This window comes from Myodes glareolus, chromosome 15, assembly GCF_982192425.1.
Source record: "Myodes glareolus chromosome 15, mMyoGla1.1, whole genome shotgun sequence".
NCBI classification, from domain to species: domain Eukaryota; kingdom Metazoa; phylum Chordata; class Mammalia; order Rodentia; family Cricetidae; genus Myodes; species Myodes glareolus.
In genome coordinates, this window is record NC_142040.1 from 67,885,882 (window position 1) to 67,913,111 (window position 27,230).

The following is a 27,230-nucleotide window of genomic DNA, read 5'->3' on the forward strand; positions in this document are numbered from 1 at the left end:
TACCACAATACAGGATGCAAACAATCCTTTGTTTCACTTCCCTAGAACAACCTTCTAGAACTGTGCCATGGCCCTGGTGTTTGCTGCTCAGCACTGCAACACAACCAGGACACACAGTTGACAGCGGCCTCTCCTTAAACTGACCAACACTGGAGGACCAGTCAGACACAGACGCTGACCTCCAGGTGGGACCCAAACCTGCGAACTTCTAGTTCCGTGCTGACGTTTTCCATTTCCAGCAACCAAACTGGACAGCAGAGGGAAGTATCAGTGTTAGTGTCCATGAGCTGTTACACAACGCTGTTCCTAAAGACATGCAGGGCTCCAATAGGACTCCGTGGTTTTCAGCTGATTCTCCTAATAAATGACCCGATTTCTCCTTCTAACGGTGATGTTTATTAGTGGTTCACAGAGCTGGCTGAAAACATCATCAAGGTAAACATTTGAGTTGACTGCGGGTGGCGCGCGGGTGGGGGGGGTGGCTTGCACTTGCAAAAGTTTGGAAGCAATTTAAAAGGCTGACTGCACCCCACAAAGCAGGCCGCAGTGACCCTCCATCTCACCTCCATCTCCACAGATCCAGATCAAGGTCAGCTCTTGGTCCATCCACAAGCACCACAGAAACGCCTGCCTAGATGCTGTGCGCTGCTATGAGCTGACAAGATGTAGGATGACCGTAGCTCGGCTGCCCTACTCTGACACCCAGCGGCCTAGCCAACCCAAGGATCTCAGTGCTCCTCTGTGGCCGTGGCACAATGCAGCACTTCACTGTGTGGTCACCACAGTGACACCGCTACTCCTCTTTTGCAACCGCACGCCTGTGTTGTGGCTTAATCAACCATTGTTAAGTGGCCCACTCCATTAATCCAGTTCTGCAATAGAAAGGGCTTCATTTTGCATGCTGGTCAACCCTGACTGCCACTTGAGGGTGACTGACACCAAGAAGACAGGAGCCTTTGTGTCCAAGACAACGGGGTTCCTGTCACTGGCTATGACAGTGAATTTCGTGACTTTGTAATTTGGCTCGGTGTAAATCAAGATGTCCAGGCATTGCTGCTTCTGAGTGGATTTCATCTCCTACTTCTTAATCCTTTAAAAAAAAAAAAGGTTATGCATTTATTCAAAATCTAATTACGGTCATCTTGTTTTCCCGCCTCTTCTCATTTCCTAATCTTTTAATCAGAGAAGCTCAAGCCTAAAAACATACCCAAGCAATAGCAGCAACAAAGCCCAGGAACCCTTTGGACAGTCCCGCTAGAACTGTATTTAGCCTCCTGAACGCCCAGCCTGCTGCAGCATGCCTGCACCTGCGCAGTCACTCCAGCAGTGCCAGCCCCAGCTAGCTGTCCCCAGCTGTGCCCCCTGACCCCACACAGTTGACAGGTGGCTGACTGGCGGAGCTAACATCACCTAAAACGTGCAATTTTGGAGTCTTTCAAACACTACAGTCCTGTAAGTTTTGCTCAAAAGCGGAGATTTCCTTCAGACACCAAGAGGCAGCACCAACAGGCTGGCTTTCCTTGTGATGGTACTGTTCAGCAAGCTATTATAAAACATTTTGTTTCTTTTACAATGATACAGTAATTTGCTACATATATAACTTTAGCTAAATATAAACTGACTCATTCTTTATGGTCATGCACATTGAAGTAGTAACGATCAAATATCTGAGTTCTTTGTTTTCTTAGGCAACACTGGCTTGGCTGTGCCTTCAAAATAGTAGTATCAGTAATACCATAGGTTTCTAAGACTTTCCAATCCTTCCCCCAAAGTAACTTCATGATGTCTCAGTCTAGGGAAACGCTGGATGCCATTTAAGAACTGGGACATTAACAGCCAAGTTTCAACAGTCCTCACCACTGATAGTGGCTAGCATGTCATCGTCAACAGTATCACCACCACTGAGATTGTGCACTACCTTGTAGACGGCCTGCATTTAAATTTCATTTTAATATTTTAATGCAGTGAGTTGAAGTTAATAAAGCATTCTCCTGGGGGCTGGAGAGGCGGTGCAGAGCTTAAGAGCACTGATTACACTTCTAGAGGTAAGCACCCAATTAGTAGTGCCCAACTGTACAGGAGACTGACCTCCAGAGGTACCAGGCATGAATCTGATACACAGATATATATGAAGGCAAAACACGCATATGTTTAAAAATAAAGAAATTTTTGAAATATAATTGTCTACCTATGCACACAAAACATATTTCCTTTCAAGGGCCATAAATCAACTATAGAAGAGGTCTTGGTTTTATTACCTATTTAGTACACATTCTGTGCTCAATAAATACCTTGAATGAATGAGCTTTAAAGATTGTTTAATTAGTAATTAAATCAAATGATAATGGTACAATGTTAAAGATGAAAAGCAAACTATCTGCAAACCTGCAAACACAACCAAATATTTCTCATCACAATTTACTCGAACTATTATGCTTTCTCTCCTGCAAAAGGAAAGAAAGAGAGGGAGGGAGGGAGAGAGGAAGGAGGAAAGAAGGAAAGAAAGCTAAATATTATTTTTATTACAAATTTAGCACAAAAATTTGATATTCTCAACTTTTCCATGTCGAATATGAAGCAACAACAAAAAAGGCCTTCCAGGACAAGTTACAAAATCAGACAGTTCATCTATCTGGCATACGCAGAAACTCTGTCTGTCTGACACATGAAATACTCACCCTAGACAGAGAATGCACTGCACAGATCATATCCTCAGTGCCCAGGAAGTGCCCGGATGCCCGCCTGCCTCAGCTCTGCTCCTGGAGGCTTCGTCTACTTTCTGTTACATCATTAATTAAGCCCTGATTCTTAAATTGCTGTCTGCGATTGTGAAAAAAACTGCCCACCTTTACCTTTGAATAATAAACTCTTCCATCAACCAATGCTTTAATTGCCAAAATATACTCTTTGTCTCAGCATGATTGTATTATCCAAGTATTATCAACTTAACAGATATCTTCAAGTTAGTTCTAAAAGACCATGCCTTTCAAAATTCTGAAGGTAGATTTGAATCTACTGGTGGGTGGTCCTCTTTAAAAAAAGAAAAGAAAAGAAAAAAACCTCAGGATAAACTCAATAAAAGAAATTACAATTGCACTTGGAAACACTTTTCTTCCCACTGCTGCTTGGAATTGCAACAAACCAGTTTCGCCGCATTCCACCATGTGTTTTATGAGAATAAGGCAAACACTCCAGAGCAGTAAAAAGAACGTCAAAGGCTTGATGATTGCCCACAAGAGAAGCCAACATACACGAATTTATAAACCAAGGCAGCTTACTCTCTGAGACTCCGCGGCAAACTCACAACACTACCCCGCTCCCAGCTTTCCACACATCACTTGTCTTAGCCTGTTAACAGAATCTGGACCCAGTTGGGAAGACACTCAATGCTCTCAATAAAAAAGAAAGAGGTCTTAAAAATGCAACTCTTGAACTGTGCAAACATAAGTCTGCAAGAAGAACACAGTATAGGTACCAGCTGGTTTTATGTCAGCCTGATACAAGCAAGAGTCACTGGGGAAGGGGGAGCCTCAACTGAGAAAATGCCTCCCCAGACGGGTCTGTGGGCAAGCCTATGGTGGGGGCGCATTTTCTTGTCTGATTACAGATGTGGGAGGGCTGATTATGGGCAATGTTACCCTGAAGTGGTGTTCTTGGGTGCTTGAAGAAAGGGGGAGCAAACCAGTAAGCGGGACTGATTCATGGCCTCTGCATCAGCACCTCCCTCCAAATTCATGCTTTTGAGTACCTGCCCGACATCCTTTCTCAGCACTGCGATCAAGATGTGGTGTGCTGAAATGAACCCTTTCCTTTCCAAGCTGCATTTGGCCATGGTGCTTATCACAGCAACAGAAAGCTAATCCAGCAGAAAAAATGAAAAGGGGAAAGTCTTCAACTAAAAAGGAGACACGAACAAAAAAGACAGCCACAGTGGTCCTGAGATTCTAACAGAAGTGAGGAACACAAGCAAGGCACGAAAACTCTCTAATTCTGTGCAAAACAAAGGCCAGGAAACTAAGCCATGCACTCATCTCAAATAACACAACTAAAAAGCAAAACTCAGACAGCAGTGGTGACAAAGCTAACCTTCTCAGTACATTCCCTGGGGGCACTGGCTGCAAGGACACCTGCTGGCCTTCAGAGCTGGCCATGCTCCTTCTAGAGCAGCTCCTCCCAGGCTCCTCCCCAACCTGTGGACAAAGCCTCCTCTAGGAGGACTTTCAGACAGACTTGGGTTTCTTGGCGACACTTCCAAAAACACATCTGTATTTCAATATATTTTCCATGGAGTAAAAGATCATTCAAACTGCAAATTTGAAGAGCCATGGCCCCTACCATCAAAGCGAATATCTGATGTGGGAGTACCCTCTATATGCTGTGATTACCATTGATTAATAAAGGAACTGCTTTGGACCTATAGCAAGGCAGAACATAGCTAAGTAGGGAAAACTAAACTGAATGCTGGGAAGAAGAAGGCAGAGTCAGGGAGAAGCCATGGAACAATATGATGGAACCTTGCCAGTAGGCCACGACCTTCATGGTAAAGTATAAAATAATGGAAATGGGTTAAATTAAGATGTAAGAGTTAGCTAATACGAAGCTAGAGCTAATGGGCCTAGCAGTGATTTAATTAATACAGCTTCTGTGTGGCTATCTCGGGACTGAGCAGCCAGGAACTAACTAGAGGCCTCCCTACTACAAACATGAGCTGAAAGGGTGAGAGGAACAGGATGTGCACACATATACACAACACCGGAGAACAACACCCCAGTAATACAAGTCGACTGGCAATTCTACAGAAATCAAACACGGCCCTCCTGAATCAACCACAAGGAAGAAATGAACAAACAGTTCTATGCCAACTATATAACTGCTCTTATGTGAGAAATACATGGACATGGATCAGAGATGGCTCAGCAGTTAAGAGCATAGGCTGCTATTGCAGAGGACCCAAGTTCACTTCCCAGCACCCACATTAGGCCACTCACAACTACTAGAAGCTCAGGTGGCTTACTCTTTTGAACTCCTCAGGCTTCTACACACACACACACACACACACACACATTCAGACAATTAAAAACATAATACACTTTTAAAAATACTCAAATCCATTGGAGAATGGCCTACTTTTCAAATACAGCCTGTGGGGTATGGTGGTGCACACCTTTAACCCCAGCACTTGTGCAGGCAGATCTGAGGGTTCGAGACCATTTTGGTCTACATGAGTTCCAGGACTGCTAGGGCTACATAGTCAGACCATGTCTCAAAAAGACAAAATCAAAAAGTAATAAAAATAAATCAATTAATGAACTAAATTAAAAGATGGCGTGTGTTGAGAACCTCCCAGGAACTCACCTGTGTGAGAAGCCCCTACTGGGAGACTATATAAACTTTTCCACAACATACTTCTTGTATTCTGCTCTGTAAACCATACATAAAGTTCACTTACAAATCAGACACAGGACACCTGAGGACCCGGCCCTTGAACCAGTGATAAAACATTTTGCTAATCTGAGTTACGAATATTTCACCTGTGAGCACAACGGCTTTCCATAGTTAGTCAGGCCTCCTAGAAATCTTAAAAATATTAGAATCCTAAAAAACGTCTCCAAGGATTGTGGCAGTACTTAGTCCCATTCTTTAGGGGGCTGGCTGAGGAATCACTGTAACATCTTCCCTTCCTGGGTAACCGGGGCTTGGATACACTAGTACCAATGATTGCATCACGGAGAGAAGGCTTACACCGGAAGACTCGCAACAGTTAAGTTCTCTAGTCACCTGGAAAAGCAAAAGTTCGTACTTCAGGGAGGGAGAGGCCCACAGTACCCTCCTTAGAGACAGTGCTGATAGAACAGGCCCTTGCTGCGTAGGTTCCAAGTCACCAGCTTCCAGGGACCAGGTGCTCCTGCCAGGCCCATCACTCGGTCTACTAGTGTGGACACAGGAGGCCCTGGTCATCCTGTGGCTGTTGCTGCTCACCCAGGCCTTTCCAGAAACCACCATGTTCCCGGCGAGCCCCATAAACAAGGTTAGGACTAGATGCTGGTCACCACCACCAACCCCCTTAAAATACTTTTTCTTTAAGGAGCCTTTGAAATCCTACTTAGTAGAAACAACATGACCTATTTATGAGAAAAACTGGGTTGGCCTCATATCTACCTGCAGCACTTTAAAGGGCCCTGTGGCCTGCTCTCAGGCTGATATAAATAAAGTCGCAAGGGAGACAGGAGGAGTGGGGCAAAGTCCCAGAAATGGAACTAAAGTGCAAAGAAAAGGAAGCCAGAGAAAGACCTGGAAGATTCTGGACTGACTCCCATAAAAGTATTGTCAAAGAACTCAGGAAGTCTTCCCAGTGAAAGTGTTTCCCTGAAATTACCAATCCGCTATGTGACCACTACGACACGAACACTGGAAACCATCCACAGGCGAAGAGCTCTCAAGTCTTAAAGGAAACCCAGTAACAGAGGTTTCTTTACGTTCTCCTTACTGTGACTGAGCCACCCTGGGATCAATCAGCAAAGACCAGTAGGGTCCGCAGCGCACCTACCAATCAAGAGTCGGAAGCCCTGGCACAAAGTAGGACTTTAGCAGCGGTGAACACTAAGCTGGTCAACACCAGCAACAAGAACATGGACAAGCAAGCAGGGGATATCCTCTACCATCCTCCCATCAAACCTCCCCCAAACCCATCATCTGCAAGAATACGCTCGCTCACTCTCATTCCTTTCTTCCTGCTCCCAGGAAACCTTTTATCAGTGAGGACATCATATCATAAAATGTCTGGGACTTCTGTCCAAGTCTGCTGATTCAATGGTTAACCTGCCTCCAGCGACAGGAAGGGAACTGGCCCCCGAGACCGGGGATGCAGCATTCCGGGCTTATTCCCACGCACTAGGGGCACAAATAGGCGTAGACTGATGCTCAATGGCGTTTAGAGCTTGGAAATAAAACATCAAGGAAAAATTATGTGTGCTAAGGCAGAAATAATACAGTTTAACAAAAGGGTCCAAATGGCTCCAAAATAAATAAATAAATAACAGCCATCAGGTTTATGTGCTAAACCAAGTTTACCAGGATCACAACAAACGCTAATGCTAATCTAGATAACCCTGGTTAAAGTGGTTAGTTCAAACCCTAGGAGAATGAGCCCAGTGACTGCCAGGTGACAGGTGAGGGGCACAGGTAGAGAAGGGAGGGGGCAGAGAGTGGTGCGGCCTCTGGGTGGAGGAGGAACGTGCACCTCAGAGGGCACAACTCCCCTCCGGTGTACGACTGTGGCCGGGGCTTGAAGTAGAATCCATCGGACTCTACAGCAGTGGCTCTCAACCTTCCCGACGCTGCGACCCTTTAACACAGTTCCTCATGTTGTGGTGACCCCTGAACATAACATTATTTTGTTGCAACTTCATTCCAGCAATTTTGCTACTGTTAGAAATAATCTAAAGCGCAGGACACCTGATATGAGCCCCCTATGGAGGTTGCGGCCCACAGGTTGGGAATCAATGCTTTACAGTAATCTCTCCTAAATTCCAGTCCCAGAAAAACAAAGACAAAACAAACAAACAAACAAAACCTCCTAGCTCTGCCCACCTCCTCTGTGACTGTCAGAGAGGATAAAACAAGGAGAAAGGAAACACTACGGGAAAATTAAGTGTTCATTCTGGGAAGAAAAACACTTCTGCAGCTAGAATGAGTGGGTGTGCCCAGCAGCCCCTGGTCACTCTGCTGTGTCACCTTGCTGCCTCTGGAGGCCAGACTGCCCAGGCACAGCCCTAAGAATGACACGCTCTCAGGAGGGGATTTCTGACAGCTTTTTACAGGGCTTCTTGGAAAAGCTTACTTCCGGGCAGAGAAGGCTATTTAAGAACGGCTGAGGCAGGAGAATGACCTGGAGGTGAATCATTCTCCTGAGCAAGGAAAGTCCCTTTGAAACACTGAGCCTGAGAAAGAATGGACAGACAACTGGGGAAATAAAATGAAAACACGGCTTTAGGGAGGCTAAGCTAACGAGGGTGGTAGAAACCTCTGGAATCCACCCATTTTTTTTTTTTCAGTCTTTTGTTTAGTGGGAACCAGGGGTCTGGCCATTGCACAACCACAGACAAGCATAAAATGGCCATCCATTCTGCTTCAGCATATGCCTGATTCACAGTTCTCAGGGGTCTGAGATGCTGCTAATATTTTTTTTAAGTCACTCAACATGTAAATGGACACCTTTATTTCAGGATATGAAGTCTAGGTGTAAAACCCTGAATTTGACTTAAGCACACAATGAGGAAATTTCTCTGTAGAGTCACTGACAAACAGAGGAGTGACTGAGTGGAAAGGTGAATCCTAGCAACACCGGGGCAAGAGGTTGAGCAAAGGTAACAGTGATTTGTTGGCAGAGAGGCCACTGTTGGAACCTTCCCGAAGTACTCTGAGGAAGGGCAGACACAACAGAGCCACAAACTTTTACAACACCAAGTGGCCTCTCAAGTCAGGCATCTAAACACCTGGACAACTTCCTTATAACGCAGACGGCACTAACCCCTTCTGCTGCATCCAGTTATCAGGGAGCTGAGCCCGATATGTAATGCTGACCCAAAGAATTGTGGCTTACTCCCACACTTCCCTCACTCTACTGGCTGAGCCTTTCTGTTAAAACTGTTCTCCAGATGTTCTGTTGTTGTGTGGTGGTGGTGATTTCTGTTGTTTCCTTTAGCCCAGGCTAGTCTCAAATTCTGCTTTTACACAGTGCTGGGTGTCAAATCCAGGGCTTCCTGCAGGCCAGCTAGTCAAGTGCTGAACTACATCCCCAGAAACCCAGAGGCACTTTGATGATGCTTTAAGACAATCTTTCTATTGCTGACATGCAAGTGTCAAAGGACATACGTCACTCAACTGACTCACTATAGAGAAAAATTACTACATCCAAGAGAGGCAAGCTAACTGGTTGTGGATCTCTGCTGAGAAGACAGGAATCCAGCAGCAGAGAAAAATGCTTTCAGCACAAGAGAATATACAACTATATTAACAACAACCAAACGTAAGTTTTATTTTAAGTGACATTAACAGAATTATCTACCATTTCCATCGTGTGGAGTGTTTTCAGCACCTATTCACTCTCTGTAGTCATGGTGGAAACGAGAAGCAACAGGCTGCATGGAGAGTCTGTATTATCTGCCAGCTCAGCCAAGCTTTCTCCAGAGTACCACTGTTCTTAATTAAGGAGAGGTACAGTCAAAAGGTTACCTCATTCCAGGACAGAACAGAAGAGGTTAAAAACCTTGAAGAGACAGCCTTACAAAAACTCCCCCTTACTCAGCTGACCATATGTGGAAATATCTTGGGAGTAAATGTATTGTCTAAACCTAAAATGGTCCTACAATATTCTTTTGCCAACAAACCTCTGACACTATATCACAGTTTCTATCAAGCCAGGAGATGAAATGATCCGTGACAGAATGAGACAGAAGTGATGTTTCAAGGCAAGCAACCAAGGCTATACACTGAGACCTTAACAACAAAAATACACACACACACACACACACTTCACTTACCAGACATACATACATGTAAACACACACACACACATACACACACACACACTTCACTTACCAGACATACATACATGTAAACACATACACACACACACACACACATCCCTGACTCTTGCTGTCAAAATAATAAGTTAAGGATCTGAGAATATAGCTCAGAGGTGGGATGCTTACACAAGATCCTGTGTTTGATTCTCCAGCATTAAAAAATAACAATAAGAGACAGTATGAAATTTATTAAGGGGAAACTGAAAAAAATACAAATTATATGCGTGTTCTAAGGGCAGAGTTAAAGAGACCATTCCAAGATGCCTCGAATACTCCGCCACCCTACGTCACCACCACTTGTCACCGTGTCTATGGCATTTATTACCCATTCTGGATCCTACTCCGTATGAACTCTATGATCTCTGCAGTAAAAGAACAAAGAACTGGCATTTGCACTGCTCTGGTATCAGTAGAGAGCCTGGGTTGAGAGAACCCGATGACAAGCCATCTGTTCTCATCACTTACGATGTGATCGCTCCACTCTCCTTCAGAACTGTGCGAGATCTCCATAGCAACACTGTCACTTCTTTAGTTTGGGGTCAGTGGTGTCTTCTCCTTCACAAAGCACGTGCACCTCATAGATGGCCACTCTCAGGCTCTTCGTTCGCGCCAGCTACACTGACGGAAGGAATCTACAAACCGCACTTACCACTCCTCACTCAGTACTGGTTGTGGTCCCTGCCAGAGTGTGTGTATGTCTTATACCTAAAGGATGCACACACACACACACACACACCAGCTAGAGCCTTGATCCTCAGTGTGGTCATATTGAGAAGGGAGGACAGATCTTTACGAGGTGGGACCTAATGAGAAATCCCCAGGTCACAGGGAGTACTGCCCTTAGAAGGGATTCAGGTGGTTCTCCTGAGAGCCTGAGTTAGTTCTCGTGAGAGCAGTAGCTATGGAGAGAGAGCCTGAACCCTGAATCACTGTGTCTTCCTGTCTTGCAGTGGGGTTTCCACTGCCTGCATGTACTCTCATTAGCTATGTATCTGCCAAGATGTGGAGCACTCAGGGGCCCTCTCCAGAACCTGAAGCTGGAACTTTCAGCCTCCGAAACTGTGAGGTAAATAGGCACATTTTCCTGGTAAGTACTGGCCTCGGATGTTTATTATAACATATCTGGGCAGGTATATATCCCCAGAACCCACAACTAAGCTAAGGCTTAGAAGACCTGTCTACGTACGCATCTGGGTTACAGATTCCAAAGCACTATCCTAGAACAAGATGGAGAGATCCTGTGTCTTAAAGTCCAGGAACTGCACTGGTCTCAATTAAGGAAAGATGGGTATAAATCAGGACTTGCTCACTAGGCTTCTCCTGGGAGCTACAGTGGGATCACACTCACAAGGGAAGAGATAAGTGTAACACAGAGGAAGCGGAGCCCAAGGCAGCTGCACACAGGAGCCATGCCAAGACCAATGGACCACAGGAAGCATGCACAGGACAGACAAGTGCACCTTCCCAAAGGCAGCAGAGCTCATCGGGAAAGCAAACCACAGAGGAGGACACAGTGCAGCAAACGCATGCAAGAAGTGCTGGGCACAGTGCAGGACATGCTGATGGGTCAAGTCCAAGTTCCCCTTGAGCCTGAATCTGTCAAGGCTCGGGAGAAAGTGGATCAGGTCTGCAGCTCGGAAATCCACCAGCCCTCACATGCGATCTCCACTGTCATACAGCATCCAATGCATTGCGAATATAAGCAGGCATTTGGGATGAGTGGGGCAAGAGGACGGAGATACATTCTGCGTGGTCTACATTGCCGCCCTAGCCTACAGCAAAGGCAGACACCACTTCTACCAAGCAATGTGTGAGAAATGAGACCTAATGTGCTATGTCTTTTTAAAAGCATCTCAAAATTCATTTTCACCCTGAGGGCAATTTCAATTACATAGCCTGTGCTCGCCAATCATCTCTTTAATTTTAACTTTTACATTATTCCCCAGCACATTTTAAAAGGAGGCCAAAAGAGAACCTGCCTAATCATCTTGCTATAAACTATAAACTCCCACTGGACAGAACATTATTTTTGTCTTCTCCAGCTGTGTGGCACCCGGCATACTGACGCTGCTCAGGGGATAAACAGCTCGTTCATTACAGTGTCATGTATATTAAATAATGCCCATAAAGTCCTTTGAAGATGAAAACCACTTCAAGTGCTAACTAATGCTAAGCCAGGCATTTTGGAACTAAGAAACACAGATGACAGAGTATGCATCCCATGGAGGTCACCGCCCAACAGGACATTGTGCTAAGAGGCTCTTGTCCCGGTGCCTCTGGTCCCTTTGCAGGTACTGAGTCTAACAGATGCACGCCAGCCCACTTTATGTGCATTTAATGTATACACTAGAACAGAGAATTTCAGAGCGCTGTGCTGTGGGATAATGTTCTTGTTCTTGTACCCTGTAAAGATTTGTCACTCATATTGGCTTACTATAACACACACTGATTGGCCACTAGTCAGGCAGGAAGCACAGGTGGGACAACCAGACCAGGAGAATTCTGGGAAGAGGAAAGGCAGAGATGCCAGTCGTCATTCAGAAGCAGAGGAAGCAGGATGAGAATGGCTCACTGAGAAACAGTACTAAGTCACGCGGCTAAACATAGATAAGAATTATGGGTTAATTTAAGTTGTAACAGGTTGTTAGTAATAAGCCTGAGCAATAGGCCAAACAGTTTATAATTAATTAATATAAGCCTCTGTATATTTCTTTGGGACTGAACAGCTGTGGGACTGGGCGGGACAGAAACTTCCATCTGCAGTGCTGAAAAGAACAAAAGTCTTGGAGTTTCACTTCTTTCAGGAACCACACCCAGAAGAAATTTCAAAGCCTCACAAAATCCTGTCTTCCTCCTGAAAGGTCTGCTTTCAAGGGAGGTCAAAGCACACTATGGCATGTCGACTGTGCAGAGGAGCATCACCTGAACTCAACAGCACAGACAATAATAATTCTTGACACAGAACTGCCTTTCTGTAAATTAATAGTATCTGTTTTGTACTCTAACCAAATACTCCATACCTTGCCCCCCACAAACTAAGTGAGGAAAAGTGCCTCTAATGTGCCATGCACAACTTTCTTGGGAAAGCATGGCCTGTGATCTGACATCATGCTAACACCACTCTACACAGGAAGGAACACAGCTGAAAGCTACCTGTCAATTTCTCCAAACTTTGTAGAAGTTCAACTACAGTCAGTTTCACCCTACCTAGCCATGCCCTTTCCTACCCAAAAAGACAACTCATCCAGTCTGAGACCATTAATAGGAAGGAAATTCAATTCTTTTCATTGAAACTTACTAAAAAAAAAAAAATTAATCCACAGTCTACAGAAATTTTAAATCTGCCACCACATTGTAAGCAGAGGTCAGATCAGGTCATAATCTCCTGTCAAAGAGAGTGATTTCCCCCTCCCATTCCCACTCACATTCCTTATCAACAAAAAGGGGTCAGTAGAAAGCCCCCTAACTGGGATTCAGTCACAAGACAATCGTCAGAGAAGCAGGCACGGCAGTAAAGTGCTGCTCTCCCTGGGGACTCTGGTCACCATCCCTAGGAGACCTGCTCACTCAGTAACCTCAAGTCTGTCCCAAAAGGCTGTGAAAAGAGCCCTGTGTGCTCTATGTCCACCTGCATGCAACCGGGTTACCATTGCCTTTCTCGAAGGGGATCACAGAAAACACCCCGAAACTGAACACATCCGAGAACCTACCATTCAGGCCCCTTTTCTTCCATTGGTTTGTAATTTCAGTATTATAAAATTCACCTCACTTAAAGAATACAATTCAGTGGCTCTCATATATTTCCACTGCTGTAAAAGATGCCCATTCTCTAACACAAACCATTCCTATCATCCCCCTAAAGCCTCTCCCAAGGACACCTGGCCTGTTAGCAAGCATCCTCAGTCACGACCTTCTATGCTCCAACTTGACTAACATCAAAAATGTCGCTCTTAACGTGTTAAGAAACCACCATCCTTTTCTGACAAAACGTTTTAGTCATGTGAAGGACTTCAGAAAGCACAGTGGCCAAATTTCCCAAATGCAATTTAACAAGAATATTTATAGAAAGCGCAGAATGCAATATATGAAATTAAGCCTATCTCCCTAAATCAAGGATCAAAATTCCACATTATGATTTAATGCAAAAATAATAATAAACAAACAAACAGTACCAGAAGAGCCTGGGACACAAAAAAAATCTCACCCCCCATTTTGTGACGTCTAGAACTGAGTGCATATGTGCACACACATGTACAGTTCACACTCATATCCTTCCCAGAAACCGCACACTGAGACAGAAGCATCACCACACTATGCACCACAGGCGCTCTCTGGGAAAGGCAGCCAGCACGGCATCTTCAAACTCCTGACTTCAAGTGGCAGAGTGCACTGCAGGCTTGAGACAACCCGGGCCCAATCCTGCCTCATCCAGCCGACAGCCGTTCTCAGTGCAGCTGCCATGCAGACACCTCGCCAGGTACTCTTACTGATCTAACACCTTCTTAGGTCTTCTCTTCAGCAAGTACTGGACAATGAGATGAAGACAATAAACTTTCCCCTACAACACGTGTCATTTTAATAAACAATATCTATTTGAAATTAATCTCTCTTTCCTTCTTGGTGACTCCTTATTGACAACTCCATGAGCATCACAGAAAAGCAAGCTGGGATGGCGTCTGGCAGCCTCTGGGGAGCTGAAGAGCACGGCTTCATCTGCTGACCGGAACTGCTGATCAACATTTTCAACCTGAAGTGGACTTCTGTGCACTGCCTTGCAGAGGCGAGCATTTTGCCATTGCTTCCTGCACGTGAGGTAAGAGAAGCCAGACACCTCCCCCATCAAAGTAGAGCAAGAAAACATAGAACCAGCAACACGCAGCAGCCCCCTATGTATGAGCCAGATGCCTGAGTCCAACACAGGATTTTTCCTACAGTTAGGTAGAGAAAGGGCCCTGAGTATGAATGTAACTGTGTAATTACGTTAAGTGTGTGTTTGGTTATGCAGTATTTATACACACACTCGTGAGCTCAGTTCACTGAGAGGTTCTACAGGCAATGAGCACACTTAGTGCCCACTCTGCTAAAATGAATCAGTAATGGCTGATATCAGGGCTGGGGCAAGGGAAAAACAAGATGATCCTTGAGCAATTTATTGTGCCACGAAGTGAGAAAGAAGTAAAATACAATAAAATGATGGAGACAGGTCACAAAAGATAAAGGAGTCAGCCTGAAGCCACTGTTCAAACTGCAGACAATTTGAGCAGCAAACAAGATAACGACAGCAAGGCCATAACCAACACGACGCACAGACAGCGGTTCATGAGGCCACACTTAGCACACACATTAAGTTAAGCAGAAGGAGAATCTCTTCTTCATGGTAGAAAAACAATAACAAAGAATGATACTGTTAGAAAAATCACCATTTGGCAAACCATCAAGTAACAAGTAATTCAGACAAAATTTACAAGGGACGCCACAACTAACTAATGGAAAAAAAGGAAAGAAAGAGGGTTTTGCACAGCCTCAAATTATCTCCCCACAAAATGCTAAGTAATTACAAAGGAAAAGTGACCTGGAGTCACCACCTGAACCAAGTGATGAAAGTGCCACTACCACACCGGATCAGCTGGATGCAGTGGGGCAGCTGAATGCGGGGGACAAACTGAATGGCAGGGAGGCAGCTGGATGTGGGGCAGCTGGATGGCAGTAAAGCAGCTGGATGCAGAGGAGGAGCTAGGTGCAGTGAAGCAGCTGGATGGAGAGGAGAAGCTAGATGCAGTGAAACAGCTGGATGGTAGTGGGGCAGCTGGATGGCTATGGGGCAGCTGGATGTAGAGGGGAAGCTAGATGCAGTGAAATAGCCTGCATGGAGAGGAGAAGCTAGAAGCAGTGAAGCAGCTAGATGGCAGTGGGGTAGTTGGATGCAAGGGGCAAGCTGGATGCAGGAGGGCATCTGGATGCAAGCTGGATGCAGCAAAACAGCTGAATGCAGTGAGGCAGCTGGATGCAGGGGAAAAGCTGGATGCAGTGAGGCAGCTGGATGCAGGGGAAAAGCTGGATGCAGTGAGGCAGCTGGATGCAGGGGAAAAGCTGGATGCAGTGAGGCAGCTGGATGCAGGGGGCAGGGAAGCTGGATGCGGTAGGATTGCTCATGTTGCTATGAGAAACCCTCCATGGCCTGAATCTAATGAGGAATCATACATGCCAAACTAACAGACAGTTGTCAGTATAAACACTCAATAACATCTAGGTAACAGAAGAAAAACTAAGAAGATGTCCTCACTGATGGTATCTAAGGAACTATAAAAACTAAATGTAATACGTGGTCTTAAAATCATCATGGATCATCTTTTTTACTTCTTGATTGTTAAAAGGGCATTTATTAAGTTGGTAGATCTATTTGATGTCATTGTACTCAGAAAGTAGAGTGCTATGGGCCTGTAATCCCAGCCTGGAGGCCAAAGCAAGAAGATCACAAGTTCAAGGTCTACCCAGGTTACTTTAAAAAAAAAAAAAAGTAAAAATTTCCTGATCTTCATCATTACGTCAGGGCATTTTCTTGTTTTTAGAAACACACACAGAACCATTTAGAGCAGTGGTCCTCAATCTTCCTAACACTGCGACCCTTTAGTAAAGTTCCTCCTGTTGTGGTGACCCCAATCATAAAATAATTTCATTGCCACTTCATAACTGTAATTTCACTACTGTTATGGATTCTAATGTAAATATCTGATATGTGAAATATCTGCTACCCCACAGGTTGAAAACCACTGACTTAGAGGCAATGGGCACCATCCCATCTGCCACTTACTCTCAAGTGGTTCACAACCAAACAATAAGTAAATAATGTATCTAAATCCACACAGGAACAGACAAGGCAAAGAGAGTGCAATGGTAACTGGTAGGAAATCAGAGTAAAGCTCTTCTTTGCTGAGCACAGGTCTGACTTCTCAAAATAGTTTCTTCCCTTTCTAAGTAACTGTAACTTTAAATGTAATTACCAGTGCAGACAGAGCCAACTAAACACCATGAATAGGCAAAAGTAACAGAGTCGCTACAATTCAACTACACTGATGCAGACCTGCCCTTTGTTACCTTTGCTACTTTGAAATAAAAGACTGGGGACTGGAGAGATGGCTCAGTTGTTAACAGCACTGGCTACTCTTCCAGAGGTCCTGAGTTCAATTCCCAGCAGCCAAATGGCGGCTTACAACCATCCATAACGAGATCTGGTGCCCTCTTTTGGTATGGCATATAGACAGACATGCAGTCAGAATACTGTATACATAATAAATAAATAAGTCTTAAAAATAAAAGAAATAAAAGACTTACTATAATAATGGGTCAAAAGTAACCCACAATTTCACACTAAACAGCCACCCTTTCAATTCTGGAAATTGTCACATACTAAGAATTAAAACTGAATTTTTTTTGAAAATCCCATAAAAATCATGCTGTCCATCAACTATGAGGAGACCAGATGAAGTGGGCTGATGAAAACGAACCCCACAGATACAAGAGCCCAAAACAAATGCCTAAGAAATGCCTCACTAAAGAGAAGGGAGAAATCAAGCTCCCCACTACCACTGTCTCTCAACATAGTCTGCTTATACATGGCAAACAGCAAAGGAAGAGTGGAGACAATGCAATAGCTTTCCACAGACCAAGTCAGGACATCCACAGCCACTCCAAAAGAAGCTCCTAGGCCTCGGTCCTGCTCATACCCGCTTGCTCTTTTCCTAAGTTAGACAGGAAGTCCTAGGACTCATTATGATGTTTTACATGATGATAGCCAAAGGAACATCCCTGGCTAGCTCACCCTGCCCTTCCCATCCTGCCAACACTGCATTTACAGTCACAGACACTTCCCAGCACTTAGATCCAGTCCAGACGGTCAAAGACATGGGATCAACACTTCAATCAAGATTTCCCTGTAGTCCGCAACAGATGTGAACCGAATAAAGCAACTTGGCCATCACACACCTCACTTGGATATCTGCAGCTGCTTGTATTATTTGTGTTAAAGTAGTCTCTGCTGTCATTAGGAAAGAAAAGAGAAACAGGAACTAAATTATAGAGTCCAAACCAACGCAGGGAAAATGCTTGCTATATCCTGGAATCTTTCACTCAACTTTTATTTGGATCTACACTGCTAAATTATAGCCTTGACCATCAATACTCAAGGATCTATGTATTTAAATTTCAAAATGACAATCCAGACTCTGCAGTGAGGTCACTTTACTCTCTCCCTCTGTTAGGAAAATAAAGGGGACAGGTGCCTTCCTAAGAGTGAAATGGGACAGGTCAGGCACCCTCAGAAGAAGCTGACAGACTCACCCGTAACCAAAACTGCACCACCACATGCTGAAGAGGAGATTCTAGTTTCAAAGAAAAAAGGTACAAGAGACATCTTACATAGGACCGGACGAATCACAGTTTTAAGTGGCCGGTGGAAGAGAAATACTAACAGACCACCAGCTTTTTCTGGAGAGCAGGCAGGTGTTAAATGTTAAATGCTCTTACGTGGCAGATTCAGAAGAACAGGTGTGCTTTTAGGTCTCTTTTCACTTGCTTTCTTTCTCTCTTCCTCTCTGTCACACACACAAGCATGCACACACGCACTCACGCGCACACCCACACAACTAATTAAAACAACAATTAAATAAATAAGTAAATAAATTGAAAGGTAGTATGGGGTCAGTGTAAGAAGAGGAAGTGGAACAAAATCAAAAATGAAAACCAACAAAGAAAAAAGTACCAAAAACTCTTATCTAAAAATTTTGAAGATTATCCTTTACGCGTGAGTTGTACATGGGAATTACATTTCCAAGTTCAGGAAGAGCCGTTTATTTCATGGTTACAGGTTTTTCTTCTGTGGGGGAGACACGGACACGTTAGCAATTCACTCACTCCTCAGAATGAGAAACAGGTAGCTGCAAAGTCAGAAAGCCCAGGGATGCTCTGCAGACAGTAAGATGGGGCAGCCTGTCTCTGGAAACACAGCCCATCCCTAGAAAGCCTGCTTTAACACCAGGAGTGCCGAGGCTCTGCAGGTGTGCCTCTGCGTGTTGTGCAGCAGCAAAGACGCCCAGAGAGGGAAAACTTAGAGCGGCAGGAACAGCAGCTGTCAGTCATAGACATGGGGCCAGTCAGCTACACATTGAGTGTGTTTATCAACAAAATGCACTCCGAAACACATGGCCATCAGACTAAACACTCCAAGGGGCAAAGTCTCAGGACAGCTCAAGAGGCCATCCTCCTGCAGCAGCTCAGCTCACTGCAACCCCAAGTGAGCCTCTCTCACCAGCTCCTCACCCTGCGACACGCGAACAAACTTTCCCAAGCGGGCAGAAGGCTCCTTATTCTGATTTTAAAGGGCTTTCTTACATGGATAGGAAGTAGAAAGAGGAAATTAAGGTCACACAACTATGAAGAAAATTAAATATTTCTACTATTGGTTAAGAATTCAAACTGAAGCTGGGCAGTGGTGGCACATGCCTTTAATCCAAGCACTTAGGAGGCAAAGGCAGGTGAATCTCTGAGTTCAAGGCCAGCCTGGTCTACAGAGTGAGTTTCAGGACAGCCAGGGCTACACACACACACACACACACACACACACACACACACAAAACAAAACAAAAACCCTGTCTCAAAAAAAAAAGAAGAAGAAGAAGAAACCCTGAATATTTACATACCCACCGTAAATGTTAAGAACAAGATTTCCCATAAACAAGAAAGTCTGCCCATGAGCCCTAATAGCATCACAACAGAGCCGTGTTGGAGATACTGGTCTCTATAAGCTGGTAGGGAGTTTAAGTAAAGTAGATGGGATTTGGTTATGACAAGGTTTCTCAGGGCGGGGGTGGGGGTGGATCTAACAGCAGAGATCAGGAAGACTCAGGGACAGAGGTAGAGGAAACAGACACACACCAAGGCCAGTAGAGTCTTTCCCCACACCCTTAGGCTCCTTTTATCAATTCAGAGATGCAAGCGTGGACTGTCCATCTCAGAGTGGATCCGGCTGAAAAGTAAAGCAGCCAGCTCCCCAACGGTCACTGAGAAGTTTCCCATCAATACGTTCAATCCTGTGCTACTGTTCTGGCCAACAGCCCTTTCTGGCCACTGCACTCCATCAGATTAAATAAAGAGGGAGAAGATACATCGCACGCCTGTGCTCCAGGCAGATCACTCAATCACCCGTCAGTTCACCAAGTGTGAGGGCCAGAGGACAGAGAAGCAGGAGCGAGGGGAAGGACGCCGAGCAGCAAGCAGCTTCCTCCCGTGTGGAACTGCTACCCAAGTGCTGGCTTCACGGTCAGCACAGGACCCGTCTGCCCACAGTACTGTCAAGACAATGCAGTTAAGGCCATAAAGCCCAGTGCCCAGCAGAAGCGATGAGGGATGAGGAAGGTCACCACTGCTGCTTTTTATAGTGTAACAGAGCTCACTTCTGTCAACATAAGTGATTTTTTTTCTAAGTAAGTGTGGCTATTGATTAAGAATTTGACTTTTCTCTGGAATTCTGCCAAGAATATGAGATTAACATTTTATTTTCTCAGTGCAGGAGTAAAGAGTAGGCAAAAACAAATATCAGCTACAGTTTACTTAAGTTGATAACTTCAAACATTACCTCTGACTTTCCAGTAGGAACAAATTCCAAATTCATCATAACATTTAAAAACTTTTTAAAGCTGGGTAGTGGCGGCACATTCCTTTAATTCCAGCAATCAGAAGGCAGAGGCAGGTGGATCTCTATGAGTTAGAGACCACCCTGTGCTATAGAGCTAGTTCCCAGACAGCCAAGGCAACACAGAAAAACCCTGTCTTCTGGGGGTAGGGAGTAGTTCTTAAAAAAACTGTCTTAATTGCATTTTTTTAATCATACCGTTAAGAATCATAATTAAACCACATTTCACTTTGAACATCACCACTGACTTCATTCAAAACTCTTGGTGAAAAGTTAAAAGAGTTAAAACAGCTTCTGCTAACTCTTCCTTCCCTTGAATCTTAGTTAAATTGATGAGGGGGAAAACCCAAGGCCCCACCTCAACAAGCCAGCTCCAGCTCGCCAAACTCAATGGAAAGCTGCTTTCAGTGGTGACTTTACTGTTCTCATGGATTGAGGGATTTACCTATTCATCTCAGATTCCTAGTGCCCTCTAAAGCAGCTTAGCATCGCCACCTAAGAGGAGGAGGCCAGCACTCTCTAGCACTTTTCTCAGCTTTCCTTCTCAGAATAAAGAGGGTACCAAGGCCCTACTCCAGAACACAATTGCTGTTTTAGAACTTAAAGGACCACAGCTTCCGAGCTTCAGAACACAACTTTACTGGTACTCAGAGCCTAAATATGGAGAAAAGCCTGCTCATACTCCATAAGGAAACCATCACATCAAAGCATATAAAAGCATGCACGCTGCTCCCTCACAAAGTGACACACTCAATTCTCTTCATGTAGTCCTAGGGAAGAGAGGGGCTGCAGAGAGACATCCAGAATAAGACTTGGAAAGAAACAAACCCACCGTGATGGCTTCAGAATAACCGCAAACCTTTGTTCTCCACACACTCATTTAACGCCAACCAAAGCATGCCAGGCAGGTTAAAAATAATGCATTTATGTAAGTCTCCCCCACCCCCCATACACATACTCTACCAAGGTTAAATACGGAGCTCTGAAAAAATGATTTATTGCCACAAGGACAGGGACCCAAAATAGATTGGCAATAAAAGTGATTGGTCCCAGGGGCACTGAGAACTAATGTAAGCAACATCCTGGCCATGACAGGCATCCGGGAAAAAGCACTGGAGTCATAGCTTAACCCTGATTCCACCTGTACCCGGTTCCACGCTGGGAGAAAGCCACATGACCTCCCTGTGGGCCTGATTCCTCATCCGTAAGACACAAACGCTGGTCCAGCTCCATTCTATAGTATCTCTATTTACGTTTGTTTTTTTTTTTTTTGGAAGTTTTCCTTATCTGTTTCAATGTTCCACTCTGAACAAAGAAAGGTGATGTCCAAATTCCACTAACATACGCAAAACAAAACAAGACAAAAACCTGCTAGCCGCCCACCCAACCCACTTTAGCACTGACTGGCCTGCCAGTGAATGCCAAGCCTCAGGGTGGCTGATTAGGATTACCTAAATGAATAGGGTCTTTTCTTTAATAAAGCGTGGCGAAGAGAACAAAATAGCAGCATAGGAGCACAGACCTAAAGTGGGAAGGATGCTCAATGACGACTGCCCTGAGAGTCAAAGGAAACCGAAAAATAACGTGCAGGTACCAACAGCTGTGAAGGAACTACGAACGTTCACAGGAGAGGGGAGTAGTCCTCAAGGGCTATCTCCCCCACCCTCCGAGTCCCCAGCACCCACCTTCAACTCTTGGCAGGTGACAGCATCTCAGCTGGAACACCTCCACTGATGAGGGAGAAAAGTGACATAGTAGCTCATTCTATTTTTGAGCTGCTCTGTCAAAAAGTTCTGTTAAGCTGGTACCGTTTTCTTTCATCCAACCACAGGTACCAGCTTCAGTCTATGGCCACAAAAATAAAGCTTAATAAAGAACAAGAAGGACCAAACAGAAAGGGGGCCAAACAACCGCAGCCGCAGGCCTGAGGAGGGGAAGGCAAGCAATAGTAACCTTTGTCTCCTCCGACATGCTGGTAATCTCAGGGCCAGGCTCAGATACCCTGAAGAAGTTCACACCCTACCTATCCTCCCCAGTCAATGGGAAATAGAATTTTCCCTGTTTGTACATCTTAAAGACAATACAGATGGACTAGCAACTCATTCTCCTCCACGTTCACCTACAATCAAATCCGTCCTGGAGGTTCCCTGCCATGAACCGTTCTATTCCACGAGGCCAAAGCTATCCTTACAACCATGGAGCCCATGCCAAGTTTATCAGCCCCTCTGCATCCTGTACAGGACACCATTGGCCTAGATGCCAACCACTAGGATCTGGAACAGGCATCCAAAGCTGCCAGGGGTGGAGAAATAACTTCTAAAAGGGGTGCACACCACCCCTGAGAGAGGACGGGTCTGAGGACGGGTCTTCTGAGGCCAATCCCAAAACCTACCCTGGTTCCTGACCATGAATCAATTAACTAAAACAAGCAGCCTGTCTAGTCACGTTGGAGGGTGAAATAAAGGAATAAAGCAGTGGCATTACCTGAACAGGAACTCTAAACTGAACAGGCAACCCATGACTACGAAAAAATTAGAGCGGGGAAGAGAGTGAGGAGAGGTACTCAAGGCCAGCATGTCTTTGGGGAATCTTGGGAACAAGCCATTCCTCAACGGTTCATAAAACATAAGAAAGTTTAGTCTCACCAGCACCAAGTAAATAAATAAATAAACAAGCAAACAAACAAAACATTTCAGGGCTTTCTTGAATTTTGTCAAAGTCTATTATTCTGTGACAGATGACAGAAAGAGGAAAAACGATATCTTCTGGGCATGGAGGAAGCACAGCTTACTTCTGCTCTACCCAGCCAGTCACACACCAAAAAAAAATAAAAAAATAGATTCAAAAACTCTTAAAGTTTTCATTTGAGGGAGCTGGTATTTTTCTAGACCTCTGTTTTTCCGCAAGGACCTCACCGGAGATGGAGTGCTGGGGAGTATATTAAACCCAAGCTGACACGGCAGAGACGGAATGTGTCACTTCTAGTCATAACCAATCGGTTAAGACGAATCAAAAATAACCCTGCCAGACAAAGATCAAGAAGACTGAACTAAACCAGGTATCTAACGGCCCTGCTAACTTCTGCCTCGCCCAAGGCTGGTCGCTTCTATTGCGAGCTTCCCGTGACCCGGATTGCCGCCCTGATCTCACCCAATTTGGGAGCTGACTTTGAAAGAGGCCACGGAGAGCCTGAGCCGTCAGCCTCGGGCGCTCACCCCGGTGCAGGCCGCTCACCAGGCCCCGAGGCTCTCCCAGCAGTTCTCCGGGAGGCCAGCGAACCGCCGCCCCGCGCCCTCCCCGGTCCGCCTGCTTCTCCGGGACCGGACCTGGGCCTCTCTCTCCGGCTCTCCAGCGCGGAGTCTGCATCCTCACTCCCGAGCCTAGCCCGCCAGGGACGGCTCTCCGAGATGGAGGTCCCCGGGTCGCCGCCGGTGCCCTCCGGGACGCACAAGCAGAGCGAACTGCACGCGGGGACGCGGGACGCGCGGACGCGAGCCCGGCTCGCGCGGGATCTGGGCCGGGCCGGGCCAGGAGGAGGCGCCGTCACCGGGGTCCCCGGGACGCCCCGTCACGCCCCCTGAGCCGCACACCCGAGCCCCTCCCGCCCGCCGGGCTCCGCGCTAGCCTCCTCCTCGGCCAACCCCGGCTCGCCAGAGCCGACCCCCCAACCACCCAGCAGTGCCTCCAGGTCCACGCCACCCACGCAATGCCCACGAGCCCTGGCTCCGCACCTCTCCCCAAGGCCACCATGGTCCCAGATGTCCTTCCCCCGGGCCTCCCCCAGAGACAATGGCTCGACCCCGCCGTCCCGACCGCCGCTTCAGCTTGGCCACCATCCTGGGTCCCTTCGCTGAGGTGCGATGGCTGCCCCGTTTCACAGAACCGTACGCCAAGGCTAGATGATGGGCTAGAGCCCAGAGCCAAGACACTCGCTGATAATGGGGTCGGGGATCCAGCTACCAGCGGCCCGGAGGCCAGCACAAGGCACAGCCCGCTGTCCCCGGCCCCGGTGAGCTCGTCCTCCGGGACACCGGCCTCCGCCCACGCCGTCCCCGCCGCCGCCTTCTCGGCCCTCCAGCGAGAGACAAAGAGCCGGCGCCCCAACCCGCGGGGCCGTGGCCACTGCAGCGGGAGGGCGAGGGGTGTCTACCCTGGCACAAGGGGCGAGCGCCGGGGAAGCGAGCAAAGGCGCCCGGAACAAGACGCAGCACACGGGCGGCGTGGGCAACCTGACACGCCGGCGTGGATCGCCAAGCCCCGCTGCGGCGACAGGGACGAGAGCGCGCAGGGCTATACCGGGCCGGAGAGCGGGGCGCGCCGGGCCGGCCGAGCGCTCGGGGCAGCCGCGGGACTCACCGGATCGGAAGAAGGCCGCGACGTCGGCCAGGTCCTTGGCGGCCTCCTCGGCGCCCTCACCGGCGCCGCCCCCGCAGCCGGAGCCCGCCGCGCTGGCTGCCGCCGCGGGGCCGGAGGACGCGGCCGGGGCGGTGGCACCGCCGCTGCTGCCGCTCATGGCTTCGGCGGCGGCCGCGCCCGCCTCGGGCCCCGCGCCCCTAGCTCCGCGCACCCAGCTGCCCGCGCCTGGCCTGGCGGCACCGAGCACCCAGCTGCCCGCGCCCGGCGCGCGGACGCACAGTCCCGGGGCGGCGGGCGGCGGCGGCTCGGCCCGAGGAGCGCGCCCACATAGACGAGGACACCGCCCGGGAGCCGCGAGGCTGGCGCGGGGCGGACGCGCGGAGCCACGGCCTCGGCGTGGCCGGCCGGGGCGCGGGCAACGGCGCGGACACGCGAGGGCGGGGGCCGGGGCCGGCGGAGCTCCGCGATCACGGGCGCCGGCGGCAGCAGCGAGCCTCCATCTTGCTTTCCAATGGGGAAGGAAGGAGGGGGAGGGAGAAATCACGGCCGAGGGAGCCCCGGTGAAAGGAAAGGGAGAGCAGGGAAAGGAGAGGAAGGAAAAAGAGGGGTTTCGGCAATTTCCGGAGAGCTTCGTTAGGGGCCGGAGCGTGGGCTCGGCTGGTGGGCGGGGCCTGTTGTGGGCGGGACCATGGAGGGGCGGGGCCGTTCCTGTGAGCCCGGAGGGCGGAATGGAGTGGCTGCTGGAACGTGGAGCGGGCTAGGTTTCCTCCTCCAGGGCAGCTCCAAGCCTGGGAGGAGCAGGAACAAGTGTGACCGACCTACGCTGGCCTTCCAGGCCCGGCACTGCGCCCCCTGCCAGGACTCTCACGCCTACGCCTACACGGCAAGCGAACCTAGCGCTGGAGCGGTTTCATTATTATTTATGTCACCCGCGGGGCCGGGTGACCAGGGCACAGGGTTGGTGTGTCCCTCGCAGGCGCAGCGCTGACACGGGCTTGTAGAATGGGCTCGATAATTGTTGAATGAGCAGAGAGGCAATGAAAACAGATTATCTGCTCTAGTCTACCGTCTCCTTGCATACAAAAAAAAAAAAAAAAAAAACGGGGCTTGCGGGGAATCCCCATCTCCCAAGTGTGCTTGGTCCTCAGGCTACCCAGCTGTATGCGGAAGATTTATGGAGGCAGGGGTGATCAGAGAAGGAAAGAGGTCTTTAAAAAAACACACGTCAAGTGAGCTGTGTGGAATAGTCAAATTCTGCTTTATGTCAAGCCTGCAAGACGAGTGCCTTGAAGAAATGGGTGCCAGATAAGTAAAGATCAAATACTGGAGAAAACAGAACAACAAATTTAATCAAATTACACCCTACCTATGTTTAACAGAACTATGACTAAATGAACTAGTGGATAGTAGTCACCAGGGCTTTCTCCCCTGGGAGTCTCAGACAAGCCAGGGGAGTAGTCTAGAGTGATCGGTTTTGTTCAGGACGAGGGTTGAAGACATCCATTGGAACTCGTGTTCATCTCACTATACTGTAGATGTGTGTAAAGACCTACAGCTGTGTGTATATATCCAAGCTAGGATATGTGCCCTCTTGTTCTGTCAATTGTCTCCACCTGGAGACATTTTCATAATATCCCACACACCGATCATTAGATCTCTCTCTCGTTCTCTCTCTCTCTCTCATTCTCTGTGTGTGTTCTTATCTGCTGGGACATGTGTCTATGTTCATGTGGATGCAAGAGGTCGCAACCAAGTGTCTAACTCAGTGAATCACTCCTCGCCTTATTTTTGGAGACAGGTTCTCTCACTGAATCTGAACTCCTTGACTGCTGACCAGCAATACCCAAGGATCTTCCTATCTCTTCCTCCCCAGTGTCCAAACTACTGCACTCAGCCTTTTACTGGGGGTACTAGGATCTGAATCCAGGTCTCCAAGCTTGCTGAGCAAGCTCCTTATACAGACAGAGACATTTTCGCAGCCCTAAAATCTTGTTTTTAATACAATACTTTTCTTCAATCAAAAGAACTAGGGGGTCTTTGGGAAAATGGCTGATTCTGGTTGTGGGACAGGAGATATTTAACATGATCCCAAAGCATCCTATTGTGCTAGAAGGTAAGGAAGTGGCTTCCTAAGAAAAAAGTCATCAGGGATAAAGACTGCCCCAGAGATATAGGAAACAATTGAAAAGCTGCTAATGGCCAGAACTACAACAATTTAAGTAAGAAAATACAGCACTAGTTGGTTATTGGCACAAAATAAGTATTTTTTAGTCTATACTGATGTAAACAAGCAAATGGGGTGGAATAGACAAATTCTCAATGTGGAAGAATTACAAGTAATTTCTGTGGAGGCTCTGCCCTGAATGAGATGGAGCAGAAGTCCCCTCTCCTGAAATACAAGCTGTGCATAGTACTTTCCTTCCAAAGAGAACAAAACTGCTGATCTACTTCCAGCAGAGAAACCACAACCCTGCACTAGCCTGGTGATGGAGATGAACATGAGAGACAACACTGGCCCTGGCAGTGTGGACCAGCTATGATAAGACCATGGTCTTCATTCCCGAAATTCCTGCCTCCAGATGAATAAACAACATGCTATG

At 47.1% G+C, this 27,230-nt stretch overlaps 1 protein-coding gene across 2 annotated transcripts in view; it reads right to left on the reverse strand.

The window, feature by feature from the left end:
* Positions 1-24,802, reverse strand: part of Trio (trio Rho guanine nucleotide exchange factor) — a 286,618-nt gene extending 261,816 nt beyond the window's left edge. For both annotated transcript variants that reach the window (XM_085676587.2, XM_085676586.2), the window contains exon 1: positions 24,631-24,802. In XM_085676587.2, coding sequence (XP_085532713.2) covers positions 24,631-24,787 — 157 coding nt within the window. In that variant the 5' untranslated portion in view covers positions 24,788-24,802. The remainder of the gene's footprint in view (positions 1-24,630) is intronic.
* Positions 24,803-27,230: the final 2,428 nt, after the last annotated feature.